This window comes from Trachurus trachurus, assembly GCF_905171665.1.
Source record: "Trachurus trachurus genome assembly, chromosome: 4".
NCBI lineage: Eukaryota > Metazoa > Chordata > Actinopteri > Carangiformes > Carangidae > Trachurus > Trachurus trachurus.
The window spans coordinates 22927277-22953537 of NC_139898.1; the positions used below are offsets into that span (position 1 = coordinate 22927277).

The 26261-nt window shown below is 39.6% G+C and overlaps 1 protein-coding gene across 1 annotated transcript in view; it reads left to right on the forward strand.

The window, feature by feature from the left end:
- LOC310985309 (E3 ubiquitin-protein ligase rnf213-alpha-like) overlaps positions 1-25027 on the forward strand; it is a gene marked incomplete at its 3' end in the record, with an annotated part of 64581 nt that extends 39554 nt beyond the window's left edge. The window contains exons 19-56 of the mRNA XM_083970885.1: positions 73-3630; positions 4250-4380; positions 4565-4660; positions 4778-4899; positions 5098-5211; positions 5289-5338; positions 5708-5858; positions 5942-6077; positions 6327-6512; positions 6649-6767; positions 7418-7578; positions 7750-7953; positions 8280-8464; positions 8749-8869; positions 9134-9234; positions 9317-9496; positions 9906-10051; positions 10381-10483; positions 10676-10790; positions 11079-11277; positions 11368-11558; positions 12164-12274; positions 12393-12635; positions 13534-13621; positions 14210-14244; positions 14359-14462; positions 14881-15034; positions 15320-15494; positions 18027-18115; positions 18458-18709; positions 18857-18986; positions 20262-20339; positions 20580-20757; positions 20970-21174; positions 21427-21504; positions 23102-23299; positions 23688-23777; positions 24845-25027. Coding sequence (XP_083827011.1) covers positions 73-3630; positions 4250-4380; positions 4565-4660; positions 4778-4899; positions 5098-5211; positions 5289-5338; positions 5708-5858; positions 5942-6077; positions 6327-6512; positions 6649-6767; positions 7418-7578; positions 7750-7953; positions 8280-8464; positions 8749-8869; positions 9134-9234; positions 9317-9496; positions 9906-10051; positions 10381-10483; positions 10676-10790; positions 11079-11277; positions 11368-11558; positions 12164-12274; positions 12393-12635; positions 13534-13621; positions 14210-14244; positions 14359-14462; positions 14881-15034; positions 15320-15494; positions 18027-18115; positions 18458-18709; positions 18857-18986; positions 20262-20339; positions 20580-20757; positions 20970-21174; positions 21427-21504; positions 23102-23299; positions 23688-23777; positions 24845-25027 — 8760 coding nt within the window. The remainder of the gene's footprint in view (positions 1-72; positions 3631-4249; positions 4381-4564; positions 4661-4777; positions 4900-5097; positions 5212-5288; positions 5339-5707; positions 5859-5941; positions 6078-6326; positions 6513-6648; positions 6768-7417; positions 7579-7749; positions 7954-8279; positions 8465-8748; positions 8870-9133; positions 9235-9316; positions 9497-9905; positions 10052-10380; positions 10484-10675; positions 10791-11078; positions 11278-11367; positions 11559-12163; positions 12275-12392; positions 12636-13533; positions 13622-14209; positions 14245-14358; positions 14463-14880; positions 15035-15319; positions 15495-18026; positions 18116-18457; positions 18710-18856; positions 18987-20261; positions 20340-20579; positions 20758-20969; positions 21175-21426; positions 21505-23101; positions 23300-23687; positions 23778-24844) is intronic.
- Between the last annotated feature and the right edge of the window lie 1234 nt (positions 25028-26261).

Consider the following 26261-nt stretch of genomic DNA (forward strand, 5'->3'; position numbering starts at 1 on the left):
TAGTGATATAATTGTTGCATCCTAATTTGGTGATATTTCTTTTCTTGCTCTGATCTCACACTTTATTTTTAGGGACAAAAGGAAAACTTTGCATTTTCAGACATTTTCCCGAAGGTAATCTGTCATCCACCAAAGGAAGTTATGACTTTGGAATTGAAGAGAGAGGAGAATGCTGACATGGAGACTGATAACCCCCTCATGGATGAACAATGTTTCAGGAGTGAAGCTTACCAAAGACCATACCAGTACCTCACACGTTTTCACAACAATCAGAATATTGACAATTTCACTTACCGAGGAATTGAAGGGAGTCATGGAAAGTGTCTTCAGATACTCCTAATCCACTGTGGCATAATAGACCCATCATGGGCGGAGCTACGAAACTTTGTCTGGTTCCTTAATCTTCAATTGCAAGACTGTGAGAACTCAGTCTTCTGCAATCATGAGTTTGTTGGAGACACTCTTTATGGTTTCAAAAAATTTGTGGTCGAGTTTATGATCTTGATGTCCAAAGACTTTGCTACCCCATCACTATGCATCACTGACCAGAGTCCAGGAAGGCAACAAATTGAAATTGCTGGTCTTAATGAAAGAGACTTGGCGCCATTCCTCATCAGAAAAAGGTGGGAGTCTGAGCCTCATCCATACATCTTTTTTAATGATGATCACGTGTCTATGACATTCATTGGGTTTCACCTCAAACTGAATGACCAGAAAGGGGTTGATGCTATAAATCCTTTGACAGAAGAAGTGATAAAGAAAAACATCATGACTCAAAAGCTGTACATTGGCCTAAAACATCAGAGAGTCCCTTTTAATACAGACTTTGATCAGATTCCACGGGCTGACAAGATTGAACATCTCTGTAATGTTCTTGGTGTCAAGTGGCCAACAGATCCTGATGAAACGTATGAACTGACCACTGATAATATCCTCAAAATGATGGCAATCCATATGAGATTTAAATGTGCTATCCCTGTCATCATAATGGGTGAGACAGGATGTGGTAAGACAAGGCTGATAAAGTTCATGTGTGAGTTGAGAAGATGTGGAGCATCTGCAGAAAACTTGAAACTGGTCAAGGTTCATGGAGGAACTACTTCAGAAATGATTTACGAGAAAGTGAAGGAAGCAGAGGCTCTTGCAAAGGCCAATAAAGAGAAGCATGAATTTGATTCAGTTCTTTTCTTTGATGAAGCAAACACCACAGATGCTATCAGCAGCATCAAGGAGATCATTTGTGACAACTCTGTGCAGGGACAACAACTTGCTTCTCAATCAGGACTGCAGATTATTGCTGCCTGCAATCCATACAGGAAGCATACAGACAAGATGATTGAGAGGCTCGAGGCATCAGGATTGGGCTACAGGGTCAGGGCTGAGGAAACTGAAGACAGGCTTGGCTCTATCCCTCTTCGCCAGCTTGTGTACCGTGTTCACATTTTACCCCCGAGCATGATTCCTCTTGTTTGGGACTTTGGACAGCTAAGTGACTCAGCAGAGCAAATGTATATCCAACATATAGTGCAAAGACAGGCAAAGGCCAACTTGGTTCAGAAGCGCTATATACCAACTATAACTGAGGCAATGTCTGCATCACAACAGTTCATGAGGAAGAGAAAAGATGAATGCAGCTTTGTCAGTTTGAGAGACGTTGAGCGTTGCATGCAAGTGTTTGTGTGGTTCTACAAAAATCACTGCATGTTTGCTACGGAACTGAAGGCATTTCATCAAGAGAAAAAGAAAAGTAAGGGAAAAAACACATTTGTACCTGCAAGTGACAAGGTAATCTGGTCACTTTTGATGGCCACTGGAGTGTGCTACCAGTCCTGCTTAGAGGACAAAAAGCTATATCAAGAAACTATCAGCAAGCTGCTTTCTGATCATTACATCCTAAAGGAGATATGGTGGGAAATGCAACTCATGCAGGACCTCCTGCTCAATGGTGTTCCTATGGGCAAGACAATAGCCCGAAATGAGGCTTTGAAGGAGAATTTCTTCATGATGGTGATCTGTGTTGAGCTAAGAATTCCCTTGTTCATTGTTGGAAAACCAGGAAGCTCCAAGTCACTGTCCAAAACTCTGGTTGCTGATGCAATGCAAGGCCCTACCTCACACTGTGAACTCTACAAGAAACTGAAGCAGATACACCTGGTGTCTTTCCAGTGTAGTCCCCACTCAACTCCTGAGGGAATAATCAATACATTCAAACAGTGTGCCCGCTTTCAAGAGAGCAAAAATTTGGATGAATACATCTCAGTGGTTGTTCTTGATGAGATCGGATTGGCTGAGGATTCCCCAAAAATGCCGCTAAAAACACTGCATCCATTACTGGAGGAAGGCTGTGTCGATGATAACCCTAAACCTCATCAACGGGTTGGGTTCATTGGAATTTCCAACTGGGCACTGGACCCTGCCAAGATGAATCGTGGAATATTTGTGTCCCGTGGAGATCCAAATGAGCAAGAGCTGATAGATAGTGCCGAAGGGATATGCTCATCCGAAGAAAAGGTTCTTGAGAAGATCAAACACCTCTTTCTGCCCCTTGCGAAAGCGTACATGACAGCATGCGAAAAAGGTGCAGGCTTTTTTGGCCTCAGGGATTTCTACAGTCTGATAAAAATGGTATTTTCAATTACCAAAATCTCCAATGAACGCCCTACTCCAGATGAAATCACCAGAGCCGTCCTGAGAAACTTCAGTGGAAAAGATGATGTGGATACGATGGTCATATTTAGTGAAAAACTCAGGGATGATTGTGCAAACGTCAACATCACCACCATTGATATGGTTGATAAAAGCATCTCAGCTGGCCAAAAAGAGGAAAATCGTTACCTCCTAATCCTCACAAAAAACCATGCTGCTCTTGAGATTCTGCAACAGATATTTCACCGCCACCAAATTCATCCAGAGATCATCTTTGGGTCTAGTTTTCCAAAGGATCAGGAGTACACACAGATTTGTAGGAACATCAATCGTGTCAAGGTTTGCATGGAGACTGGACAGACAGTTGTGCTTCTGAACCTTCAGAATCTGTATGAAAGTCTGTATGATGCACTCAACCAATACTATGTGACACTAGGAGGCCAGAAGTATGTTGATCTTGGCCTAGGAACACATCGAGTGAAATGCAGAGTTCACAACAATTTCAGGCTCATTGTCATTGAAGAAAAAGAGGTGGTCTACAAACAGTTTCCAATCCCACTGATTAACAGGCTGGAGAAGCACTACCTTGACATCAACACTGTCCTCAAGGATGAGCAGAAGTACATTGCCACACAACTGCAGCAATGGGTTGATGATTTTGTCTCCTCAAGTGGTCAACACTCCACCAAAAAGCAGGACGTCTTCATCGGTTACCACTCAGACACATGCTCATCTGTGGTCTTGCAAGTAACTGAAAATCACAGTGTTGAAACAGATGATCAGACCGACCTGGACAAAGCCAAAATCATACTGCTGAACTGTGCTACTCCAGACTCAGTCATCCGGTTGGACGAATCCAAACTGCCGGATGAGGAAAGAGAACAATTAACATCAGATTATGTTAAAGAAGAGATGCACAGGTCATTGGGTGACTACATATTGTATCGCACACAGCAGATGGAACTGCCCAGCTTCTTTACTGAGGTAATTTTTTTTACTCTCAACCCTAAAAACACAGCTAGTAGAACATATCTTGCAATTTTGGCTCCAGCGATACTATTTTTGTGCTCAGTTTAACAAATATGACTGGCACAATGCATCAGCAATCATTTGGCACACAGTATGTCATTCCAGGCAAAAATATTGAAAATAACAATTTATGTAGAAGAAGAAGAAATCCAAATGTGTAACTGTTGCCAAGGTCACTCATGCTCAGATTTGATATTCTTTGTGTATTAACATTATTATTGATCTTGATACACATTTTTCATTTCAAAGCTATAATTTTACTGTCACTAGTTGACCACGGAGGCGGCAGTCTTAATGCCTAAGACATGGTTGTTGTTGTTGTGGTTGTGGAACAGCCTAAATGTTTTTAATTAACATGGTCTTGTATTACTGGTACAGGCACGGGGACAGCTCTACCTGTATTTAACCTTGTGTTAAGGTAGCTTTAGGTTGTCCATTTCCCCCATTTTTAATTTTGGAAGTAACAAATTATTTTATCAGTAATTTCAAATAAGAAATTGACTGCATAATAGTCAGTTAATTATTAATTTGTTCTTTTGCTTCCTGCTTAATTTGTTATTTTTCTTTTGTAAAGGTCACAACATTTTCCAGGCTGCTGACTGCTGGAGACACTCAAGAACTACAGAATGTGACAAAGCTTGAAAACATGAAGTTGCTATCACTGCACCAGTTTGACACAGAGTTCTCCTTTCTTAAGGAAATCAGGTCTGTTATACAGTACAGTATATAAGCCTCAAAAGCAAGTCATGTACTGAATTCAGTCTAAACAGTGACCTTCACCCACACGTGTGCTTCTAATTTCTTGGGTTTCTCATTAGGACTTTTAGGACTTTTTTACTTTGATGTAAACTTACACTGTGTTCTTGTTGTGTCTTCGTCCTGGAATTAGGGAATTTCTTGGCTCAACACGTGAAGACAAAGTACTCATTATCCAAACAGAGTATGAAGAAGATTTGCACAGAAAGAATATTCTCTCCTCAGCCAAGTGTGTTGACAATGTTCACATTATGACTTTAATAACATCTTCCTCTACCATCATGTAAAAAGTTCACATTTCTCTCACCTTTAACTTTTTCTTATGTTTAATATCTGGATTTCTTAGATATTCATGCATCAATGAAATAAGCAAGCTGACCACTGTGGACAACACAAAGATATTTGTGTACTTTGTCACCAAGCTTCCTCGCATTGAGGGTGGGACCTCCTTTGTTGGGTTTCAAGGCGGTTAGTTCTGCTGTTACACACACACACACCAGTCCCCATATGCAATAATGATAATATGGTGATAATAATTTCAAAAGCTCTGTTCATACACAAAATTTTGTTCAAAATGTTTCACATTAAGAATAACCACAAAAAGATGAGCAAAGAAGAGCAAGAGATTCAGTCAACACCTACATGTTGTGCATTGTTTTTTTCCAGGCCCATGGACGTCTGTTCACATTGATGATCTCAGAAGATCAAAGGAATTTGTGTCAGATGTTCAATCCTTGAAAAATCTACGCTTAAGTGACCTTTTCAAAGATCCTCCTGAAGGTAATGTATCTAAAACCTTTTTTTAAATAATGTAATCTGTAATTTAAAAAATAATCTAATAATTCTGTCCTTTCAAGCTATGGAGAAAGAAGAGCAGATTCACGTGACACAAAATGATGACTCTTCTGTAAGTTGAATTTTCCCAAACTGATGTTTCAGCAAAATTAACTTCAGACATTTAAACACAGGGGCCGGGGATCCATGACTGAAATAGATAAAAGTGTAATTATGATACTGTGGTAAATGATTAGAAGGCAGTTCAGATTTGAGATTTGAGAATTGGTATCTCCTTTTTTTTCTTTTTTTTTAGTCTTTAAGACTCAACTGGACATTCATTGACTTACTCTGTTAGACAGTTTAGACGGTCTGACTCTTGTGTGAAAGATGTGGCCTGTCAGTTACTCATGGGCCTCTGAGGGATATTCAACTCGCTGATATTTTTCCTCATCAGATGTTGCTGTTGTTGTTTTTTTCTTTATGTTTTATCTTTTTTCAGGATTTGGGAGACTTGTTTGATACTAAAGATCTGGTGAAGAGCTGTGTGCAGAGTGCAGTGAGCATGCTCAGAGACGCAGAAGACAGAGGAGAACTCACCACGAAGAGAATTGAAAACCTGCTCACACTTCTGGATGGAAGTCAGACACAAGGTTAGAAAATCCATCTACTCTATGTACAGTGAAAGTGCAGCTCTCTGGGAAAAACATGATTGTAAATCAGTTTTGTTTTAAAGGTTTGTTTGCAAACATTGTGAAGAAGCGTCTTCACATGTTGTTAGAGGAATATGAGGCCAGCATGCACAATCCAAGAAACTGGGTTTTAAGTGAAGCATCCAATGTCACTGCTCTTCAAGAAGGAGGAACATTCCTGTAAGTCTCCTCTTTGTACCACGCACCTTACCAGTCTACATGGCAGTGTCATCACTATATTTGCATTCAAGATGTATCTGTTGTTTACTCATTACTTATTCATGTGTCAAGTTTACTTTAGTATGAAATGAAAATGTACAACTGTGATTTCAGGTTAAGCAATCTTAGATGACTGTACCACTCTCAGCTGTCATTTGTAATACATCTGCAACTAGTTAATTTTGAGAAAGTCCTGTGAATATTTTGCAGACACACATTGTGGAGGAAAATCCAAGCAGTTGTTACTCCACTTCTGGCCAACTTGGTCTCAGTCATCGACCGAGATTGCAATTTGGACCTTCTGCTGTCTGGTGGGGATGACATCAGGAACCTCTGGCTTGAGATATTTGGGAACAAAGAGATCCTGCCTGTACCCTATGTGGGGGATGAAAGACAGTGAGTAGCTTTTGGTTTGTAAGACCATAGGTCAGCTCAAATTGCCATTTGCTTGTTCTAGTTGGTTTTTGAATCAAGACAAATGCAAGTAAAAAATACTAGTAATATTTGCATTATGTCTCTCTTATATCTACAGGGTATTAATGGTACAAAGCCATATCTTGGGTGGCACCACCCTGCGTTGCCTCATGCCTTTCAGCTGGTGGATCAAAGACTTCCTGGATGGGCTCATGATGCACACATCCAGACATAAAAGTAACCAACACATTGTATAAGTAACATACATTAAATGTTCTGTTCAAGAATAACGATGTTCAAGTATTAGCTGTGTAATGGAAATCCCTCTTATTGAATGAATGAATGAATGAATGAAATTCTTTATTCAGTTGCATCACACAATAACATTATTGACACAAAACATTATCGACAAAATAGTGACTGACACTGGCACAGGCAGAAGCATAATGCTTATATTAATGCCTGTCCTACATACCAAATTAAGCTACCCAGCATTTTTACCATATAAAACATAAAACACAAACATAAAACAACAACTAACAAACAAACAAGCTAATGAACAAACTATTACTATTACTATACTATTATTAAATGGTAAGTATTTATATAGTGCTTTTCCATCTTAACGATACCCAAAGCGCTTTACAGTACACATCACATTCACCCATTCACACACACATTCACACACTGATGGCGGAAGCTACCATGCAAGGCGCTAACCACGACCCATCAGGAGCAAGGTGGGTAAGGTGTCTTGCCCAAGGACACTACGGCAGCAACCGGGACAGAGCGGGATTCGAACCGCCAACCCTCTGATCATTGGACGACCCGCTCTACCACCTGAGCCACTGCCGCCCCATTAGTCTGACTCTAACTTTTCTTTGCAGCTCATTCACCTGCTCGTTTCCAAGACTTGTTCTTGACTACTCCACTTGGCAGTTACATGGCTAAACATGTGAACGAAAAAATGGGAAAAGAATTTTTTGAGTGCTACCTGCAGGATTTTGTTTCCATGTCTATGAAAGTGGCATCAGAAGAAGAATTACAGGTGAGGGAAATACAAGTGCTTTGTTACTGCATCCATTTTCTCACAGTTGTGTTTTGATGCTAGACGTGAGGAAAAAATGTAACTAAACTCCTATAACATGCTACTCAAGAGTGTAGCTATGCTTTAATCTAAATAATGTACTGTTATTCTACCTGGACATTCACTCCTCAGATCCTATGTCAAGCCCTGGCCAGCTGCATGGATGAAATACAGAGACGAAAAAGACATGAAGATGTCCTTTCTCTTCCTCATGTTCACATCGCTTATCATTTCTACCAAAGTCGTCTTCAGAACCTCTCGAGGATGATTTCTCTTCAGCCTGACATTGTTAAAGCTTTGCGAAGAAACCATCACAATAGACAATGTCCAGAGATGGTAAATGCATCTCTAAATTCCAGCAACATTTTCTGGGGAGACTTCAAAGACTGCAAAAAACAAACAAACACATTTATGTCCAGAATTACCTGTTTTCATATTAGATAAAGTCTGTTTGATTTGTCACTTTGTTATTGAAACACTCATTCTTCCATTATACTTCCATTATATGCAGACCTCTTGTCCAAGTCAGAGTCAGAGTACACAACATTAAAATATATATAGAACATAATTGTGGAAAATAGATGATTTTTAGATAGAGGATGCTTTTGCAGCATGAATTATTAAACATTGAATCACTTCCAAATTGTTTTGTTACCCTGTAGGTTTTGGATGTCCATGCAGCCATGGCTTGTGTTGAGTACCTGGAGTCTCCTGATTTAGACACAGACGCTCTTTGCCAGCGCTGGCTGAAGCAAGTTAAGAGGCTGCAGGCTTCATTGGAGCTGATTTGCTCCCAACTTAACACAAAACAGTCTGGAGAGCGATGCAAAGAAAGACTCCATGTCAGGTAATCGATGCACACAATTGTACGTAAAACAGTTATATTTTCAATAAAATGCTATAAGTTTTTCTCAGAAAAAATATTTATTTAAGATTATTTTAGATGCCATATCGATGCCCATAAAGGTGAACATTGTGGAGTTGGATGTTCTTTCTCTGTCTGCACAGAGTAAATGGTTGTGTGTCCATGTGTCTGATATATATTCACTATTTCACTACTTTTGCTAACTATATTCTGCAAATATTTCTGTAAGAAACTTAACTGTGATTATGATCTGAAATATTTTATAGTAACAGCTGGAAGCGCATCTACATCCTCTCTCTGTTTGTGGAACACATGCTGCTGGATTTCCATCCTGAAGACAATCGGCTCAGAAAACTGGTCCTGAACCATATTCAAACCTTGAGCAGGGTGAGTAGATTTTTAATGGCCAGTATACTCTACAAAAACATGCATAAGAGTTGTGGTCTTTATTCAGTGTGATGTCCTTTTTTTCAACCTTTATCTACCTTGAGGAGAATTTTGTTGTGACATGATGGTCCTCGGGCTGTTGGCATATTTTCGCCCTATTACTGTGTTGAATTTCACATTAAGTCCAGCCAGCTGATGAAATTAACAAATCATGCATCCATATTGTTTAATTTATGTTTGATGTTTTCCTTTTTATCTATTAAGGATTTGGAGGGAAACTCAGATGTGAAAACACTGAAAGCTTTTCAAGCTGTGATTGAAGTACTGAAGTCCTGTAAGCAAAGGGCAAGTGACCAGATTTTCAGGTAAGAGTTTGTCCATTTGACCACAATGTTCTTTATTTGTCCCTTAGTAAATGTGATAGATGTTGGTCCTGTTTTCATAAAGGTTTGGACCTCAGTGTGTGGTGTGCATCGAAGAGCCTGAGGAACCCGTGGGGCTGCCGTGTGATCACATCTGCTGCTTGACATGCATCAGGGCCAGCCTGGATGCAGGACGCACTTCTTGTCCCAAATGCAGGGAGCAGTTACCAGATGACTTTCAGCCTCATGTTTCTGAAGATATCAGGTGAGATTTCTTTCACTATTTTATACCTGTAAAAATCCAAAGGTGAAACCATGAGGTACATGAACTCGATTGTCACAGCACCACTGTTTTTAAGAGCACAGGAGGAGCTGTTTTTTCACTGTAAATGATCAGTGGTTTAGTTTATTGAGCATGAATTTTATTCTAATACTTGATCACGCACTTATTTTGAACAACACACAATCTAATCTTTTTAGATTACCAAGCAAGTGGCTTGCAAGTGGGTGTGAGCATGTCAGTGATTCAGGGGATGTTACTATAAAACATAGTATCCCCCAGAGGATGCACAGTGACATACAAAGTGAAGCAAGAAAGTCACAGAGTCTCTAATGATAATAAACAAAGATAAAAAGTCATAACCTTTTACATTGTATTTATTTTCATTTTGCAGGGCTTCTTTCAAGAAAAATGCCGATTTCAGGCGAAGTTGCAATGGTTTCTTCATAGACATGCTCTCCACTGTTTGCTTCAAAGACAACATGCCACCAGCCCCGGGTGTCATCGCCCATCTGCTGTCTTACATGAGGGTTGAAACAGGTACTTGCCCTGAAGGATAACCATGGTTTTTGCTTTCTTTTCTTCACCTTGTTCTCTAATGAATTTGGGAGTTTTTGAGCTTTGACCATTTTTAAATAAAAATAGAACTGGTACATGTTCAAATATTGATTGATTGATGAATTAGTATTGACTGAAATGTACTACAGTCAAAATCTGATCTTTTCTTCAGAAAACTCCTGTGTTTTTTCTCCATCACAGCCTGTTAGTGTTGCATTGCTCCAAAATACAGACAATTGCACATCTCAGATGGTAATAAATCACTCCTCTCATAGTTACTAACATTTTCTCTAAATCATTTTTTCAAATAGATGATGAACAGATTCACACCAAAGATCTGTCACCTTTTGACGAGTCTCCAGATAACAATCCTGTTGTACGATCTGTGATCCTCAAGTTGCTGCTGAAGTTCAGGTGGGTAGATTTGTCATCTGTTGAATTCAACATGTTCTCAGCAGAGAAAATTGACATTGTGACGTAGCATTGCTGGTTTATTGTACAGCAGGAATTTATAGTGAGCGATTTTTTAATCTAATCTGCTTCACCATATGAAGCTCTTCTGCATTGGACCAAGTTTATGATGAACTTTCATCAACTGTGTTTCAGCTTTGATGAAGTCAAGGAATATTTGCAGCAGCATTTGTCATCTGTTGAAGAAAGCAGATTTGTGGATGAGGATGATGAAGCAGAACTTTATGCCCTGTACATCAACTGCTTGGAGGTAAAACATTTATTAAACAAATATGAAATTTAACAGTATTATTGTGTTAAGTTCAACAGTGTAGGAATTGACCAATATAAGATGGATGGCCAAAATTGTCCAATTGTGGAGCTTTTTGGGCAATGTCAGGGTACTTGTAATTCTACAATAATTGCTTTACTTTCACTCATTATTTAGACAGTTAATAGTCAAATACCCTGCAGTACTTGGGACAGTTTCAGTTTCAGCTCATGGCTGACACAGGTCAGTTAAAGTGAAAGTTAACTGATGGTTAACTGGTTTTTGCAGGACTCCATGTGGGAGAAAATGCCTCAGGAAGACAACAGGTCTGAAGAGTTTTTCAGGAATGAGACACAGTTCCTTCAGTTCTTCTTGGATGAAGTCAAATCCGTTCCAACACCAATGTCTATGGAGTATCTACAGCACATCGCCCGATTGCGCCTGTCCCTCACGATGGCCACCAGTATCATCACTGACTGTCTGTCTGGTAAGATATTCTGTAAATTCATTACTGCTGACAGTTTTTATTGGTTAGCAATGAAAATAACTACACATATGTTGGTTAATAAACTTACAGACAACAATGTCCCAGGTGGAGCAGAAGATTTCCTGAAGGTGGTAATCAAACTCTGTGAGGACAGTGAGAATGATTGGTACCGCGTTTATCTGATTCGCAAGCTCAGCGAACGCAATGGTGTTGAACGTGTCCAGACACTGGTGACACAACCGGAGTTCAGGTGGCTTTTCCCCCCAGAGATCCATGAGCAGGTACATCACCATTCATGAGAAAATCTGCCATGTAAAATGTTTAAATCATGCAACAAGTAAACATCACCATTATTAAATCTTTAAGTCAACGGTACTTGATCCAGTTGGTTCATTTTATACTGTGCATTGACTACAATATGGAAATAAACCATGGCATGAGATGTAGACAACTGATTATTCTCTTCTGTCTACATTCGTGGTGAGAGCAGAATGAAGATGTAGGCCAGATGGACCAGTATCTTGTATACAGTGAAGAATACAAAGCAGTGAGGGATGCAGTTGCAAAAGCAGTTGTGGATGGTAAAGTTGACCCAATAGAAGAAGTCTGTGAGGTATTTAAATTTAACTTTACTTTGTTGCTACAATAATATCCCTTAACTCTGTAAGTATTTGTATTTTGAAAAACTGTTTTCTGTAAATCTAAATCTAGCCTTAAAAAGCCTTAAAAGCCCTAAACTACTTAGGGGGATAAAATTGGACATATAGGAACTTTGTTCTGTCCTTTGTCAGAACCTGAGATCTGTCATAATCATGGGATCATGTGGTCTGCATAGCATGATGTAGTTACTTGCCTCTTAATTTTTGGCTATATTTAATTCATTTAGAATTGCAACACATCACCAAAGAATCGAACAGTGTTCATCATCCTCTCGCTTTTCCGAGAAGTTACAACTCTGTACAGGTCTGCCAACACAGGTCTTCATCCAACCCCTGAGGTATGAATGATGATAAATATGACCGTGACTGTTAAATGTTGCAAACCTGAACTTCTCCTATCTGTTAAGCCATCAGTCAGTGTTTGTGTGTGAACATTGTCTTATATCTTCTCTGTAGAGATGCCAGGAATTTGAAGAGTTCATTCAGGGGTCAAGATTTCTGCATCAAAGTGAAGTAAGGCATTTTGCCTCAGCGTTGGTTCACAACAGGTTGGGAGACCTGACCATTCACCCTGGAAAAACTATTGTGGAGAATGCTGTCATCGAGCTGACCATCCATCTGGCAGCTGTGCTGCTCACTGGAAACCACCACCTGCTGATGCCACTAAAGCAACTTGGTCTGTTTCCTGAGAATATGCAGGTAACCATATCTTGTATCTGCCTTTTTAGACTGTCAGACCTCTTCGGCTTTGGCTGGTGAATGCAACAAATGATTTGATGCTTCCAGGTGTACAAAACCAAAGTTCCTTGTATAATATATACGTATACCTATACCTATTCTTACGTTTTTTTATTATTATTCTATTTTATATTAATTTTTAGTTTAGTTTATCCTGTTTTATTTCAATGTTTTAGTCCCTGCACAAAATTACTATATTTCACGTTATTTATGGTGTGTTTTATACATTTTATTGTTTTATTCCCTCAGTTTTAGCTTTTAAACCTTTTATCTTATTATACTGTTTTAGCCCCTCGATTTTCCAGTGTTTCCTACCGGGGGCCAACCACATCGGGAGTTGCTTCTGGTCCACCGATGGGGGTGCTGTCTCGTGGACAGCCCTGGCCCGGGTAGCTAGAGAGCTCTACAGCTTGGTGTGGAGCCTCCTGTCTGCCTGGGCTGGGGTAGTCCCTGTGGTGGAGCCCCTGCAGTCATGGACCATGATTCCTCTCGGTGTGCGCGGCCCCCAAAGTTGGCTTCTTCCTTACCTCGGGCCTCGGTGCCCAGCCATATCTCCTCAGCGACAGCTAGTGTATGTGTGTGGGTGTGTCTATGTTTGTGTGTGTGGGTATGTATGTCTGTTCGTATGTCTATGTATGTGCGTGAGTGTGTATGTAATTGCGTATCTGTGCGTATATTTGTGGGGGTGGGAGGTTTGGGGTTTTCATGGTGTTTTGTTTTGTTTTGTTTTGTTTTGATCCTCTGTGACCAGTCTGTTTATCCTCTGTGACCAGTGCTCGGTGCGATGGCCCGTGGCCCTAATTATTTATGTGAGACCTTAATGCCAAATGTAATATTTTCATTTGATTCAACCCAACAGAGGGCCTTTATACCTACAATGCCTGATGACATGCTAGCTGTTGCTCAAGCCGCCATACAACAAAGGCATTGGCAGCTCACTTGGTATGGTAAGTACCGTATTAATATTATGGATTCTACATTATTTTCATCATTTTCTCTGCAGATTTTATTTCCTATAACAGACATTACAGATGTATTGAATGTTAAATCTTGGAAACCCATCTACTAAACTTTAAAGGGACAACGAGGAGTTTTGGAAAAGCGAAGCGTTTTCACACTACATTTATGAGCCTCCGCACGCACCGTATAATTCTCGCAAGACGGACTATGTTTTCATTCATCAAGAATTAAAGTCAGAGGTCCGAAGACGATCACATACCGTCGTAGTTTCGACCATAAACGGCGATTCGGCTGCGTTATTATCATGACTCGCCACGAAACCGAAAGTAAAGAAACGCTGGTCGGCTCAACCAGCATTTCCGCCACCACTGATAATAGCAAAATAACGATAGAGACAAAACGATATATTTATCGAAAATGGGCCCATTAACAAGTGTGGGTAGCGTAAATTCATCCAAATTAACGTGAGACTTTTTCATAACCAAATAGAAACTCCTCGTTGTCCCTTTAAGTTAAGCTTTCTCAATTATTATGTAATCATTAATGCTATTTTCATGGTTCATTGTTTTCCACAGTGTGTCTGAACAATCATCCATGCTTTGTTGATCAGGTAAGGTGTATTTATACATTTCCATTTAATTTTTCATCACAGGCATGAAGCAGTAACAACTTAGAAATCAAACTTCTGAGTTACAATGAACTGATCTGCTGTGTTTCTCTGCAGTGTGGAATGCCCATGGAGAAAGGCAAATGTCTTGAATGTGGTCTGGAGGTTGGAGGAGAGCACCATCAAGCCTTGCCTGGATTTACATCAATTCAGTTGCAGCAGTGAGTGTCGTAAATGGCCACGAAGCAGATATGTTTGTAAATTCTCTTTAATGCCACAGGGACACAGAATTTAAAACAGAATGTTTCTTCCTGATTTTAGTGTATTTTTTGTTAAAACAGAATTGATAGTAGTTATTTTATTGGTGGCAAAAAAAGCAAGACCACAGAGACATAGTTTCAGTTTTGTTGGATTTTGTGAAATTGTTGATCATGAGCAAAGAGGACCAAGATTTACAAAAGAAAAAAGTTTGACAAGATTAACACTGATCACCCCAAACCCAAGAGCAAAATAAGGTCAGGATTTAAATATTTAAGTAGAAAAATATCTAGCACATCTCCAGCTGATCATATTACAATGGTTTTAGTCACATGTAAAATCCCTCTCTGTTTACTGGCTGATGTTTATCTGTTGTGTTAGGGATCGAACAAGGCCTGGACACATCCTGGGAGACCCTGAGCGGAGAAACAACCCAGACGCCCTGGACACCAAAAACATGTCTCTGACTCCGTTCACTCTGGTCAGACTGGTTACACATTTAGCCATGTTACTGGGAACCTCAGAGAAGTCCCAGGTGAGCAGAAGTTGACTAAAAGTTTATTTGAGTAAAATTGCCACAGTTTTTTTGAGTTGACAGCTGAGATATCAAATAATTATATCCAGATAGTAATCACTATAACTATAACCAAGACATTAAGTCAGAAAAACATTAATACTAAATATATATTTTTAAATGTTAGTATTATACTACTACTTATTATACTATATTGTTCTATTTATGATATAACTTATAGTAGTTAGAGTGTTCCTGTTTTTGAATCTTACATTATTTTTCCTCCCCTTCCCTCTGCTCCTTTAGTTTGTCCAAAACATCATCCAGCCTCGTGTGGAGGATGTCCGCTTGTTTCTCACTCAACACATAGAGACTGATCTGGATCAGTTGTCGCAGGCACTGGGCAGAGGAGTTGATGACACCATTACAACTGTCCACTTGATGCTCAGATCCCTAAAAGACCTACAGCAGGGCACTCACTGTAAGCCCACCACCAGTCTGTCACTGCAAAAAAAATCTTTAAAAAAAATATAATATATATATATGTGTATATATGTGTATATATACATATATATATATATATTATGGCATGCCGTTCAGGAAATTAATATTTGAATATATTGAATGAACCTTGAATATATATATATATAAAACTCTGAATATATTGAACGAAACTCTGAATATATTGAGTGAAACTCTGAATATATGGAATGAACCTTTGAATATATTGAACGAAACTCTGAATATATTGAATGAACCTTGAATATATATATATATATAAAACTCTGAATATATTGAGTGAACCTTGAATATATATATATATGAAACTCTGAATATATTGAATGAACCTTGAATATATATATATAAAACTCTGAATATATTGAGTGAAACTCCGAATATATTGAGTGAACCTTGAATATATTGAATGAAACTTGACTGACGTCATCAAGGCATTAGCCTATTAGGCTACATAAACTGACACCCACTATTGAATTGAAAGTTTTATTTTATTTGTGAAATTGCTAAAGCAAAGATTTCACCATTGGCTATTTGTGTGTCTAGGTAGCAGTGAGAGAAAGGACACACAGTCTATTTGATGCGCCGGGGAAAACTGCAGCCTCTGGTACTGCAGCTTCACCCCACTCGGCTCCAGCTCTGCTCGGCCACAGCCGGTGTTGTGCCGAAAAGAGACTGTGGGGGCAGTTGTTTTTCGGCAGGCAGCCTCTTTTCGACACAACACCTGCAGCCGGTGGCAGTCCCGACGTTCCAGCGCCTCACCCCGACTATTTACCTATTTACTTTTCTCCGCTGCTCAGTGTGTATTCAAAATATTCAGAATCAGAGCTGGACTCGTATCTGCTACTCGTATAATGTGACAACGTGGTGTGGTGACGGCCCCTCCTCTCGTAAATAACGTCCCTCTCGGGCTCAACTGTGCAGGCCCTGACAGCAGCAGCAGCAGCAGCAGCAACAGTTGTCAGGACTGCAAAAAAAAAGGAATTCGTCCGAGTAAAAACGCCAAGACCCGACCATCGCCCACAACGGGAGCCTCAAGGCGCTGCTACGAGATTCCGAGCTGGCTACTGTCACTCACTTATTGCAGCAGCATACCGTAGCCTACACATCTTACACTTTAACAAGATCACGGAAGTGCCTTGATGACGTCAGTCAAGTTTCATTCCATATATTCAAGGTTCAATCAATATATTCAGAGTTTCATTCAATATATTCAGAGTTTCATTCAATATATTCAGAGTTTCACTCAATATATTCAGAGTTTTATATATATATATATATATACACTCAAGGTTCATTCAATATATTCAGAGTTTCATATATATATACTCAAGGTTCATTCAATATATTCAGAGTTTTATCAAGGTTCACTCAATATATTCAGAGTTTCGTTCAATATATTCAAAGGTTCATTCCATATATTCAGAGTTTCACTCAATATATTCAGAGTTTCGTTCAATATATTCAGAGTTTTATATATATATATATATATTCAAGGTTCATTCAATATATTCAGAGTTTCGTTCAATATATTCAAAGGTTCATTCCATATATTCAGAGTTTCACTCAATATATTCAGAGTTTTGTTCAATATATTCAGAGTTTTATATATATATATATTCAAGGTTCATTCAATTTATTCAGAGTTTCGTTCAATATATTCAAAGGTTCATTCCATATATTCAGAGTTTCACTCAATATATTCAGAGTTTCGTTCAATATATTCAGAGTTTTATATATATATATTCAAGGTTCATTCAATATATTCAAATATTTATTTCCTGAACGGCATGCCATAATATATATATATATATATATATATATATATATATATATATATATATATATATATATATATAGTACAGTACATATATATATATATAGTACAGGCCAAAAGTTTGGACACACTCAATGCATTTCCTTTATTTTTATGACTATTTACACTGTAGATTCTCACTGAAATTCCACTAATGAACCCTGACAAGGCACACCTGTGAAGTGAAAACCATTTTCAGGTCAGGTTCACCTCTTGAAGCTCATCAAGACAATGCCAAGAGCAAAAAGCAGTAATCAGAGCAAAGGGTGGCTACTTTGAAGAAACTAGAATTGGTGGGGTCAGAGATAGAGGAGGAGGAAGAAGGAGAGGAAGAAGAAAAGAAGAAAGAGAAGACAAAGAAGAAAAGGCATGTTTTTAGTTATTTCACATTTTTTTGTTAATTCCACATGTGTTCATTCATAGTTTTGGTGCCTTCAGTGAGAATAAAGGAAACACATTGAATGAGAAGGTGTGTCCAAACTTTTGGCCTGTACTGTATATATATATATATGTATGTATGTGTATATGTGTATATATGTGTGTGTGTATATATATATATATATATATATATATGTGTGTGTGTGTGTGTGTATATATATATATATATATGTGTGTGTATATATGTGTGTGTGTATATATATATATATATATAAATATATTAAATATCTTCTCTTCGTCCAGCTGGTATTGATCCCAACCTAACAACAAAAGCATCCAGAAACCTATGGGAGACTACTATGGCTACAGAAATTATGACACCTCAGTTGAAGGTAATACGCTATTGCATGTATTTTTCCCTTCGAGAATGGGCTATTATAATATTTACAATGAAAAAAAACTGAAATGGCAGCACTCACAAATTAGTCTTGAAACATTTATTAAACGCACAGCAGTGGCACTGCTGTGCGTTTAATAAATGTGTGTTTAATAAATGTTTCAAGACTAATTTGTGAGTGCTGCCATTTCAGTTTTTTTTCATTGTTTCGATTTTTGAGCCGGCACCCAGTTTTATCTTTACACAAGAGTCGAGCACGCCATTCCCTTTGTTCTATTATAATATTTATAAATGGTATTAAAGGTTTCTACCACCACTCCCTATGTTTTGTGTGCAGGATCTTGATCAGCTCCTAAAAGAAGGAAAGGACAGCATCAGGACCCACTCTCATGTATCTTCCAACTTCATCATGAGAACAACCTTTGGTGATGATTGTACCTTCCTCACGTCGCTGCCACAGGACTCTCAGGTTCACAGCTCAGCAGTGTGGAGCTGCAGAGAGAGGCTCTCACTGCTCAGCCTCACCCACACTGTGGAGCATAATGACCAAAAGGAGGAGCTGCCTCTGCTCTGGAAGTTCCTGCAGAAGGTGAGCGAGCGAGTGAGATGTGAAGTTTTAAGACTAAATGGCTCTGAATTCACAAATCTGTCCAGCAGTGCGGCACTTAGCATTTAATTAGATGTTTTAGGCTATGACATGGCTATCATCTCTTTAATTTGAGTTTTTCTTTTCCAGGAGAGAGAATTTCGACAGATTAAATTCCTCCCGGACATCGTAATCCTGCAAAAACGATTAGTGAGAAAGTTCCAGAACGCGTCTGACCAGATCGTGGGCTCCATCCAAGAGTTCATCGAGATGCAAACAGGTAGAGCTGTGCAGTTCATACACCTAACTATGTCCGTGAAGGTTCTCAGTCATCCAGGTCATCTTATTCTTGTGGAGTTGTAGTAAAAAGCAACTGGACTTCTTTTCTTGCTTGAAGACGTTTCACCCCTCATCCAAGAGGCTTCTTCAGTTCTGAGACTTATGCCAGAAACCCAGGTATTTAAACCCAGAGTGGGTGGTCCTATGATTGGTTTCTAGTGAAACCAAAGTCACATGGCCACACCCCCGAGACTCGAGTCACATGACCACACCCTCGAAACTGGAGGGGGGTCATGTGACTAAGAGTCACATGTCTCCAGGTGTGTATGGGGTTTAAACTTCCTGGGGAGAGGACTCCAATGTCCTTGTTTTAGACAGGGAGGACAGATGGTTTGAGAGGGGGGTGAAGGAATCCATCTATGTCCACTTAGAGAAACCTTCTTTAAACAGAGGTGGGGGCCTAAGACACAATCTATCTGCCACCTACAATGCTGTCTTGGGAGCTCTCCCCAGGAAGTTTAAACCCCATACACACCTGGAGACATGTGACTCCTAGTCACAGGACCTCCCTCCAGTTTCGGGGGTGTGGTCATGTGACTCAAGTCTCGGGGGTGTGGCCATGTGACTTTGGTTTCACTAGAAACCAATCACAGGACCACCCACTCTTGGTTTAAAGACCCCCTCCCAGGAAAATCATGTTTTTTGTGCTTTTCACATGTTCCTGTGGCATTTTTCTCGTGTTAGAGCACATATCAGCAGAAAAGGAAGTGCAAAATTGCATTTCTGAGTTCTACTCAGTACTCCTCAAGTACACCTAACTATGCGTTCACACCAAAAGCATCATGATCGCATGATCTGGTCACGGGCATCGTGTTACTTGCTAGCAGGCGCCTGCAGAAGGCGGTCAAAGGGGCGGGACTTGAAACTGCGCTGCAGATGTGTCCATTTAGTCTCTCTTAATTTCTCTCACTGTGAGAATCCCAGTCTGCAATTGGCCACTGCTTCGGCGGTGACGCTGCTGTCGGACAGAAAGTTGAGCTTCTCTCAATTTCAAATGGATGCTCTGGTTGTTCGCATCGTGCCGACGCGTCTAAAATCTAAAGGACTGACTCTTAACTGATGAGTAGGGCCAGAAAAATATTTTACTGATCTTCCAAAGAACCAGAGGCATAGATTATGGCACAGACAGTGACTGACATTTTACACACTGAAATATTTTTCTTTCTAATTCAGTTTTTTGTCATGCTGACATCCTAAACATTTGTTCTTGTTCCAGAAATGAGGTCATGGTTTGAGAAACGTATCGACATCTTCTTGAAAACATGGAATCTGCTCAGAGTCTCTGTTACCAGCAGTAAGTACAGTAAAGCACATTGTCTGCATCAATGTTGATAGATGGAGGTGGTCACAGTGACTGCACTCACCTTATCTTCTTGTCCTCTTCCTTTTTTTTACTGTAATTTTGTCTTGATAATGAATTTCTAACCAGAGTAATGTAATGTATGATTGTTTGTTGTCATATAAGCGATCTTACCTGACATACTGATTCATTGTTGCATGATTGTTGCATTTATCCATCTGTTCCAACCCACAGGTGAGATAAAAATTCCAGATGAGGTTTGCAATGATCTGGACCTGGACAGTGACCTGCAGTACCTCCTGCCCCGACGGCAGGGTCCAGGCCTGTGCGCCACAGGGCTGGTCAGCTACCTGGTAGCACTACAAAATGAGCTGGTGTACGCTGTGGACAGTCACACCAGAGAGGACAACAGGTACATAACATACAAGTATCTGCATAGAACTGTATCTCTGGTAACACTTGATGCTGTATTTATCTTCCTTCCCAAAGAGCAGGGGAGGAGTGCCTTAAAATTAATTTAAGTTGCCAATTTATGTTGTGTTTGTGTCATCTGACCCCCACCTTTCTCTATCTTTAGGGCATTATATGTAATAAAATGTTATGATCTAACATCTATTACTGCAGCAGCTACAAGGTCAGTGTGGCGGAGTTGGCAGAGCAGCACGTGATCCGTTATGAGGTGGAGAAGGACCTGCTTCCTCTGGTTTTGTCCAACTGTCAGTACAGCTTGGAGCGTGGCCATGAGACAATATCACAGTATGACCTGCCCAGGATCCAGCAGCAGATCCTCACACGCTTCCTGCAGGGAAAACCCCTCATCACCTGCACAGTGAGTCCACACAGCCAGACAAGATCAGATGTATTATATCTGGGTGAATAGAGACAAACATGTTGGTTCTGGTCTGTCATTATGTACTGTCCTAAATGGAATTCATTTTGGTGGTTAACAAAAAAGTAAAACACTTTACTAAGCAAATTGTTGACAACACTTGAAACTTGTCATGATTTGCAGTTCTGTGTTATCTAACTTGTTTTACAATCTTATTTCTGTGTTTACTTAACTTAGTGTTCTTCATTTTAGGGAATTCCTACTCTGGTCAAGACGCAAGAGAGAGACAATGAAACCATTTTCAAAGCTGTGAAAGGAAAAGTGCAACAGGTGAATGGCTGCATCCTGTATTCTTAGGGAATTACCAATTTTTACATAATAAGCCACAGAATTGTGTTTGTGCTTTTGACTATAGTGTACACATGTGAGGGATTTAGGAGAAATCTTCTTTTTTTCATGCAAACACACCATATTACATATACACTTCAGGAAATATATTCAAAACAGATAAAATAACATTTTCATCAACAGGTAACAATTTTTTTTCTCTATCGAAAATGTCACGAGTCATGTTCTTCTTATCAGTTTCAGTAAAACAAAAGCTTTTACTCAGATATTAACAATAATTTTACAAAACATGTTGTTAAATGGCAGGTATTCATCTTATAAGTAATATATCTGCATATAGACATTTATACATTCACTGAATTCTACCTATACAGTTAGATGACGTGAACATGTACATCCAGTGTTTACACATACTGTACATCAGGGATGTGCACATAACTATAGAAGGGCAGGGGCTCAACATCAGAAAAGGGCAGTATGTACAATTTTTTTCGGGCCTTAATATAAAAATTAATAAATAAAAATAAATTACAGTTACTATTTAGTCGGTAGAGAAAGCCTGCACGCCTTCAGGACTGCAGTCAACACGCTGGACCAATTTCAGTCATGACTTCTGAACTGGTAGGCTAAGGCTAATATGGTAGCCTATTGGGTGCACATTAACATGGCTTGCAGAAAAAAAAAGTGCAAGTGCAAAATAGAAGTAGGCTAAGCCTACAAGCTACACACACACAACCAAGAAATGACTACTGTGACTGCTACTGTGCATATTTCAGAACAGCAGCAATATTTACAACAGCAAAGTCACAATTACCAGTAACTCAATAGGCCTATCTGGAAACAAATTCAAATAGTCAGTGAAATCAAGCTGAGTGAGTGATTCCTCCTGTTGCTGTTGTTGTTCACTACATTCAGGTGATGTTAGACAGAGGAGGGGGCGGGGCTTAACTCTTAACAAGCACTGAGCTAAACAAACACAAATGGGCTCTTTTCTTAAATATGACTCTTATTAAGCTCGTTGAATAAGTGGACGGCGACTTGTCAGAACCGACAAGGAAGTGATGTTGGTGGATTTATAACTCACAAGATTCGACACAAGTCGCTCCACTGTCACGTCTCATCTATGTGCGGCACACAGAGTTATCGATGCTTCTACTTCTCTCTCTCTCTCTCTCTGGACGTGCATGTGAGGGAGCGCGCACCGCGGGGCAGCCCCGCCCCCCCGCCCCTCAGTGAGAGACAGAGCGGAGCAGCAGCGGACAACACACACACCAACGTACATACACAATACCGTGTGTATTACAAGGAAAAGCGTACGGTAGATAACCGTGGCATTTTTACAGCGCGGTTGTTTACATCCTCATGCACAACAGGAATGCATTTATTGAAAAATAATAATAATACAATTTTTTTTTAAAAAGGGCACTTTTTAATACGAGGCAAAAAGGGCAGGGGCTCAAGCACCCTTTGGGCCCTATGTGTGCACGTGCCTGCTGTACATTATATTGTGTCGAATTGTGTTTGTAGTTATTGCTAAATTATTGCTTAAGGATTCAATCCCACTTTATTTCTCCTTCAGGTGCCTCTGTCCCCTCTGACCCGAAACGCTGTGTCCAGAGGGCTGGAGTCCTACAGTGAGGTGTGTGAGGCATTCAGGATCGTGGAGCTGCTCCTGGGTTTCCTCTTAGTGACTGGTGGTGAGCCCACAATGAAACTGGCCCCCTACCTTGAGGATGTGCTAAAGATGGCCCATCACATCGATAATAAGATATTGCAGGTCAGTGTCTCTGTAGCCTCTTTTTCTGTTGTGTCTTTCTAAACATGGCTGAATAAATAAGAAATTAAACTGACGGACAGTTATTTAATATCAGTGTAAACTGACTCACTGAAACATGACAGTATCTTGACTTCAAGAACTAATAAATGACTGTTGAAGACAAGTAGCTTTGTCATCCCTGTCTAAACACAGCTAAAATGACCACCATAATTAGGGCTAAGATAAGACAAGATACAAAATAAAGCTTCACAAAAACAAATTTCATCAGCCTATAAAACTGATGACAAAAAGAGTTGGTGTAAGTAAATTAGTTTGTTTTTTAATCTATCATGCTGTTTGCTCTTAGACTGTCGAGAACAGACTCTTTACTCTGCTGTTGTTTCTTCAGACTCTGGGCAGATGTACCCTTGGACACTGTGTTTCACTGTGGCAGCTGCTCTCCTCCCTCAAATCTGAAAACATGCTGCATCTTAAGAAGGTAAGTTGCTTTGTACCATTGTTAAAGCAGAAGTAAGCGATCCGGTCGTTTTCCCTAATGCTGCGTTCCAGGCAGGCTTTTGAAACCGTAAATTACAGCTTCAAGTCACGACTTACGACTTTGTAGCGTTCCAGGCAACCCACTTGTGTTTTTCCGACCTGTTTTACCTGTGAAAGTCACTATAACGGCCACTCGTAACTTCCAACCCATGAACTCGTACCAGATTGAACTCGTACGACTTCACAGGTCGGAAAAACACGAGTTACGGGCTGCCCTGAACGCACCATAACGTCTTGTCTGCCGATGGAGTTAGCAGCCCCCGCCCTCATCATGGATCTATTCGTCCCTACGTCACCACATTCACGCACATCCATTGGCTGCACCGGGCTGTACACATACAGCCCTTCATGCCGTTCTCTCTCCTCATTGGATAAAACTTGTAGGATACAAGGAAGTATACAAGAAGTTTTCTCCTCGGCTCCGAGCAGAGCAGAGGGACTGACAGACCCGTGTTTCGGTCCAAACACTCTATGTAAGTGATTGCTGTTGGAAGATATAACTATTTAAGACTTATATTAACACAAAAATATCACTTACTTCTGCTTTAACATGCTGGTTAAATGGAAAATTAGAGCACCGGATGGAAAACACAAAAGTTATAATAATAATAATAATTCATTTAATTTATATAGCGCTTCTCAGTGACCCAAAGACGCTTACAAAGACATAGAGAAACAGGGTAGAGACAAACAGGGGGAGACGAGGGAGAGACAGTACACAGTGACACATTAATGAGCGAGGTGATGGAGAGACCGGCTATGGGTAGGGGAGGTCGTAGGCTTGGGAGAAGAGGTATGTTTTTAACCGGGACTTGAATGTGGGGAGTGAGGGTGAGTCGCGGACAGATGGGGGGAGAGAGTTCCAGAGTCGGGGTGCAGTACGGGAGAAGGCTCTGTCGCCGAGGGATTTGAGCTATCAGCATCCTTCCTTTTACTATGTATGATCACAAAATATTTAAGTGTAATCTGGGTATCCATATAAATACCTGAATCTGTTTCTATGAAAAGGAGCCCTTTTCTGGGTATCCAGCTGAGTACCAGCAGCCACTGACAGAAGAAAACAAGAATGAGCTGAAAGGCTTCATGTCCATGGGAAACATGGACCAATGGTTCCTTGAGATGCACGAGTTCGTCTTGTTGAGACTGGGCCGACTGCGGGCCACTGATGACTACAATCCATCCTGGAGGTGAACCAGTTGAATAGCTTCAAAGTTTTTCTTTATTAATGCAATCATGCTCTCCCCTAGTTGTGTCATGAGGAAACTCTTGACAAACTTGTGCTTCATTCAGTTGCAACCAGCAATTCCATACAGTTTTGATATATAAACTTGCATGTGAAATATTTGTTAGGACTGCAAATAACATTAGTAATTACATTTTTTTTTACCCAGTGTGAAAGAAACTCTGGTTGCTCACATGGACCAAAAAGAAGTGGAGGTGCCTCGTCACATGGAGGAAAGTTTCCCTGAAAATCTGCAGCTATCCCAGATTGTGGAGACCTGGAAATATGCTGCCACCAACAAACAGTTGTGAATGATGAAAGGATGAGCTGAATGAGTTAATATAGATTTATCTGATTCATTTATATTATACATTATAGAAACCAGTGAAGTTCACCTTTCTATTTTTATTTGTTTCTCTGTGATAATTATGAGCGAAAAGATTTAAAAAATAACCTTATGACTTTTTTTTTTTTAGAAATAGTAGAAATCGTAGCTAAATGTCTCAACTCTCATTTGAAGAAAATCTAAGAATATACTCAGTACATTTTTGGCATGTTTTTGTTTTTCTTTATTATTTGTTTTTAGCATTATATTCACTTACAGTTTTTAGAATAAGTTTGTTTTACTATTGACCACCAAAATCCTATAATAAGAGTAATGAATCTGTATGGTGGCATGAAGTCTTAAAAAACAGATATGATATTGCTTATTTTTCATTTTACTTTTTGGTTTTCTTACACATTACATTACATTGAATGTTTGTGAAGGTTAAATGTTGCATTACAGGTATCCCAGATTGTGGTGACCATGAAATTCAAATTACCATCAAACACACTGGATGATGGAGGGATGAACTGAATGAGTTATATGGATTTTTTCAATTCATTTATGTTATACATTTTAGAAACCGTTGGAGTTCTCTCTTTTTCAGTTTTTATTTTTTATTTTTTTCTGGAGAGATTTGTCTCATTTGAGTATACTCTTACAGTTTGGCTTAGATAAGCATCTATTGTAGCTGTTTTACATTATCTGTTTCCATGATTATGTTCACTAGCAGTTTTTGGATTAATTTTGTTCGAATATTGACCACCAAAATCCAGTTGATTAAATGTTAAGGGTCTGTGTGGTATGAAGTCTTAAAGAAAAAGTATGATACTGCTGATGTTTTCATTTTACTTTTTATTGTTCTTATGCATTTGATG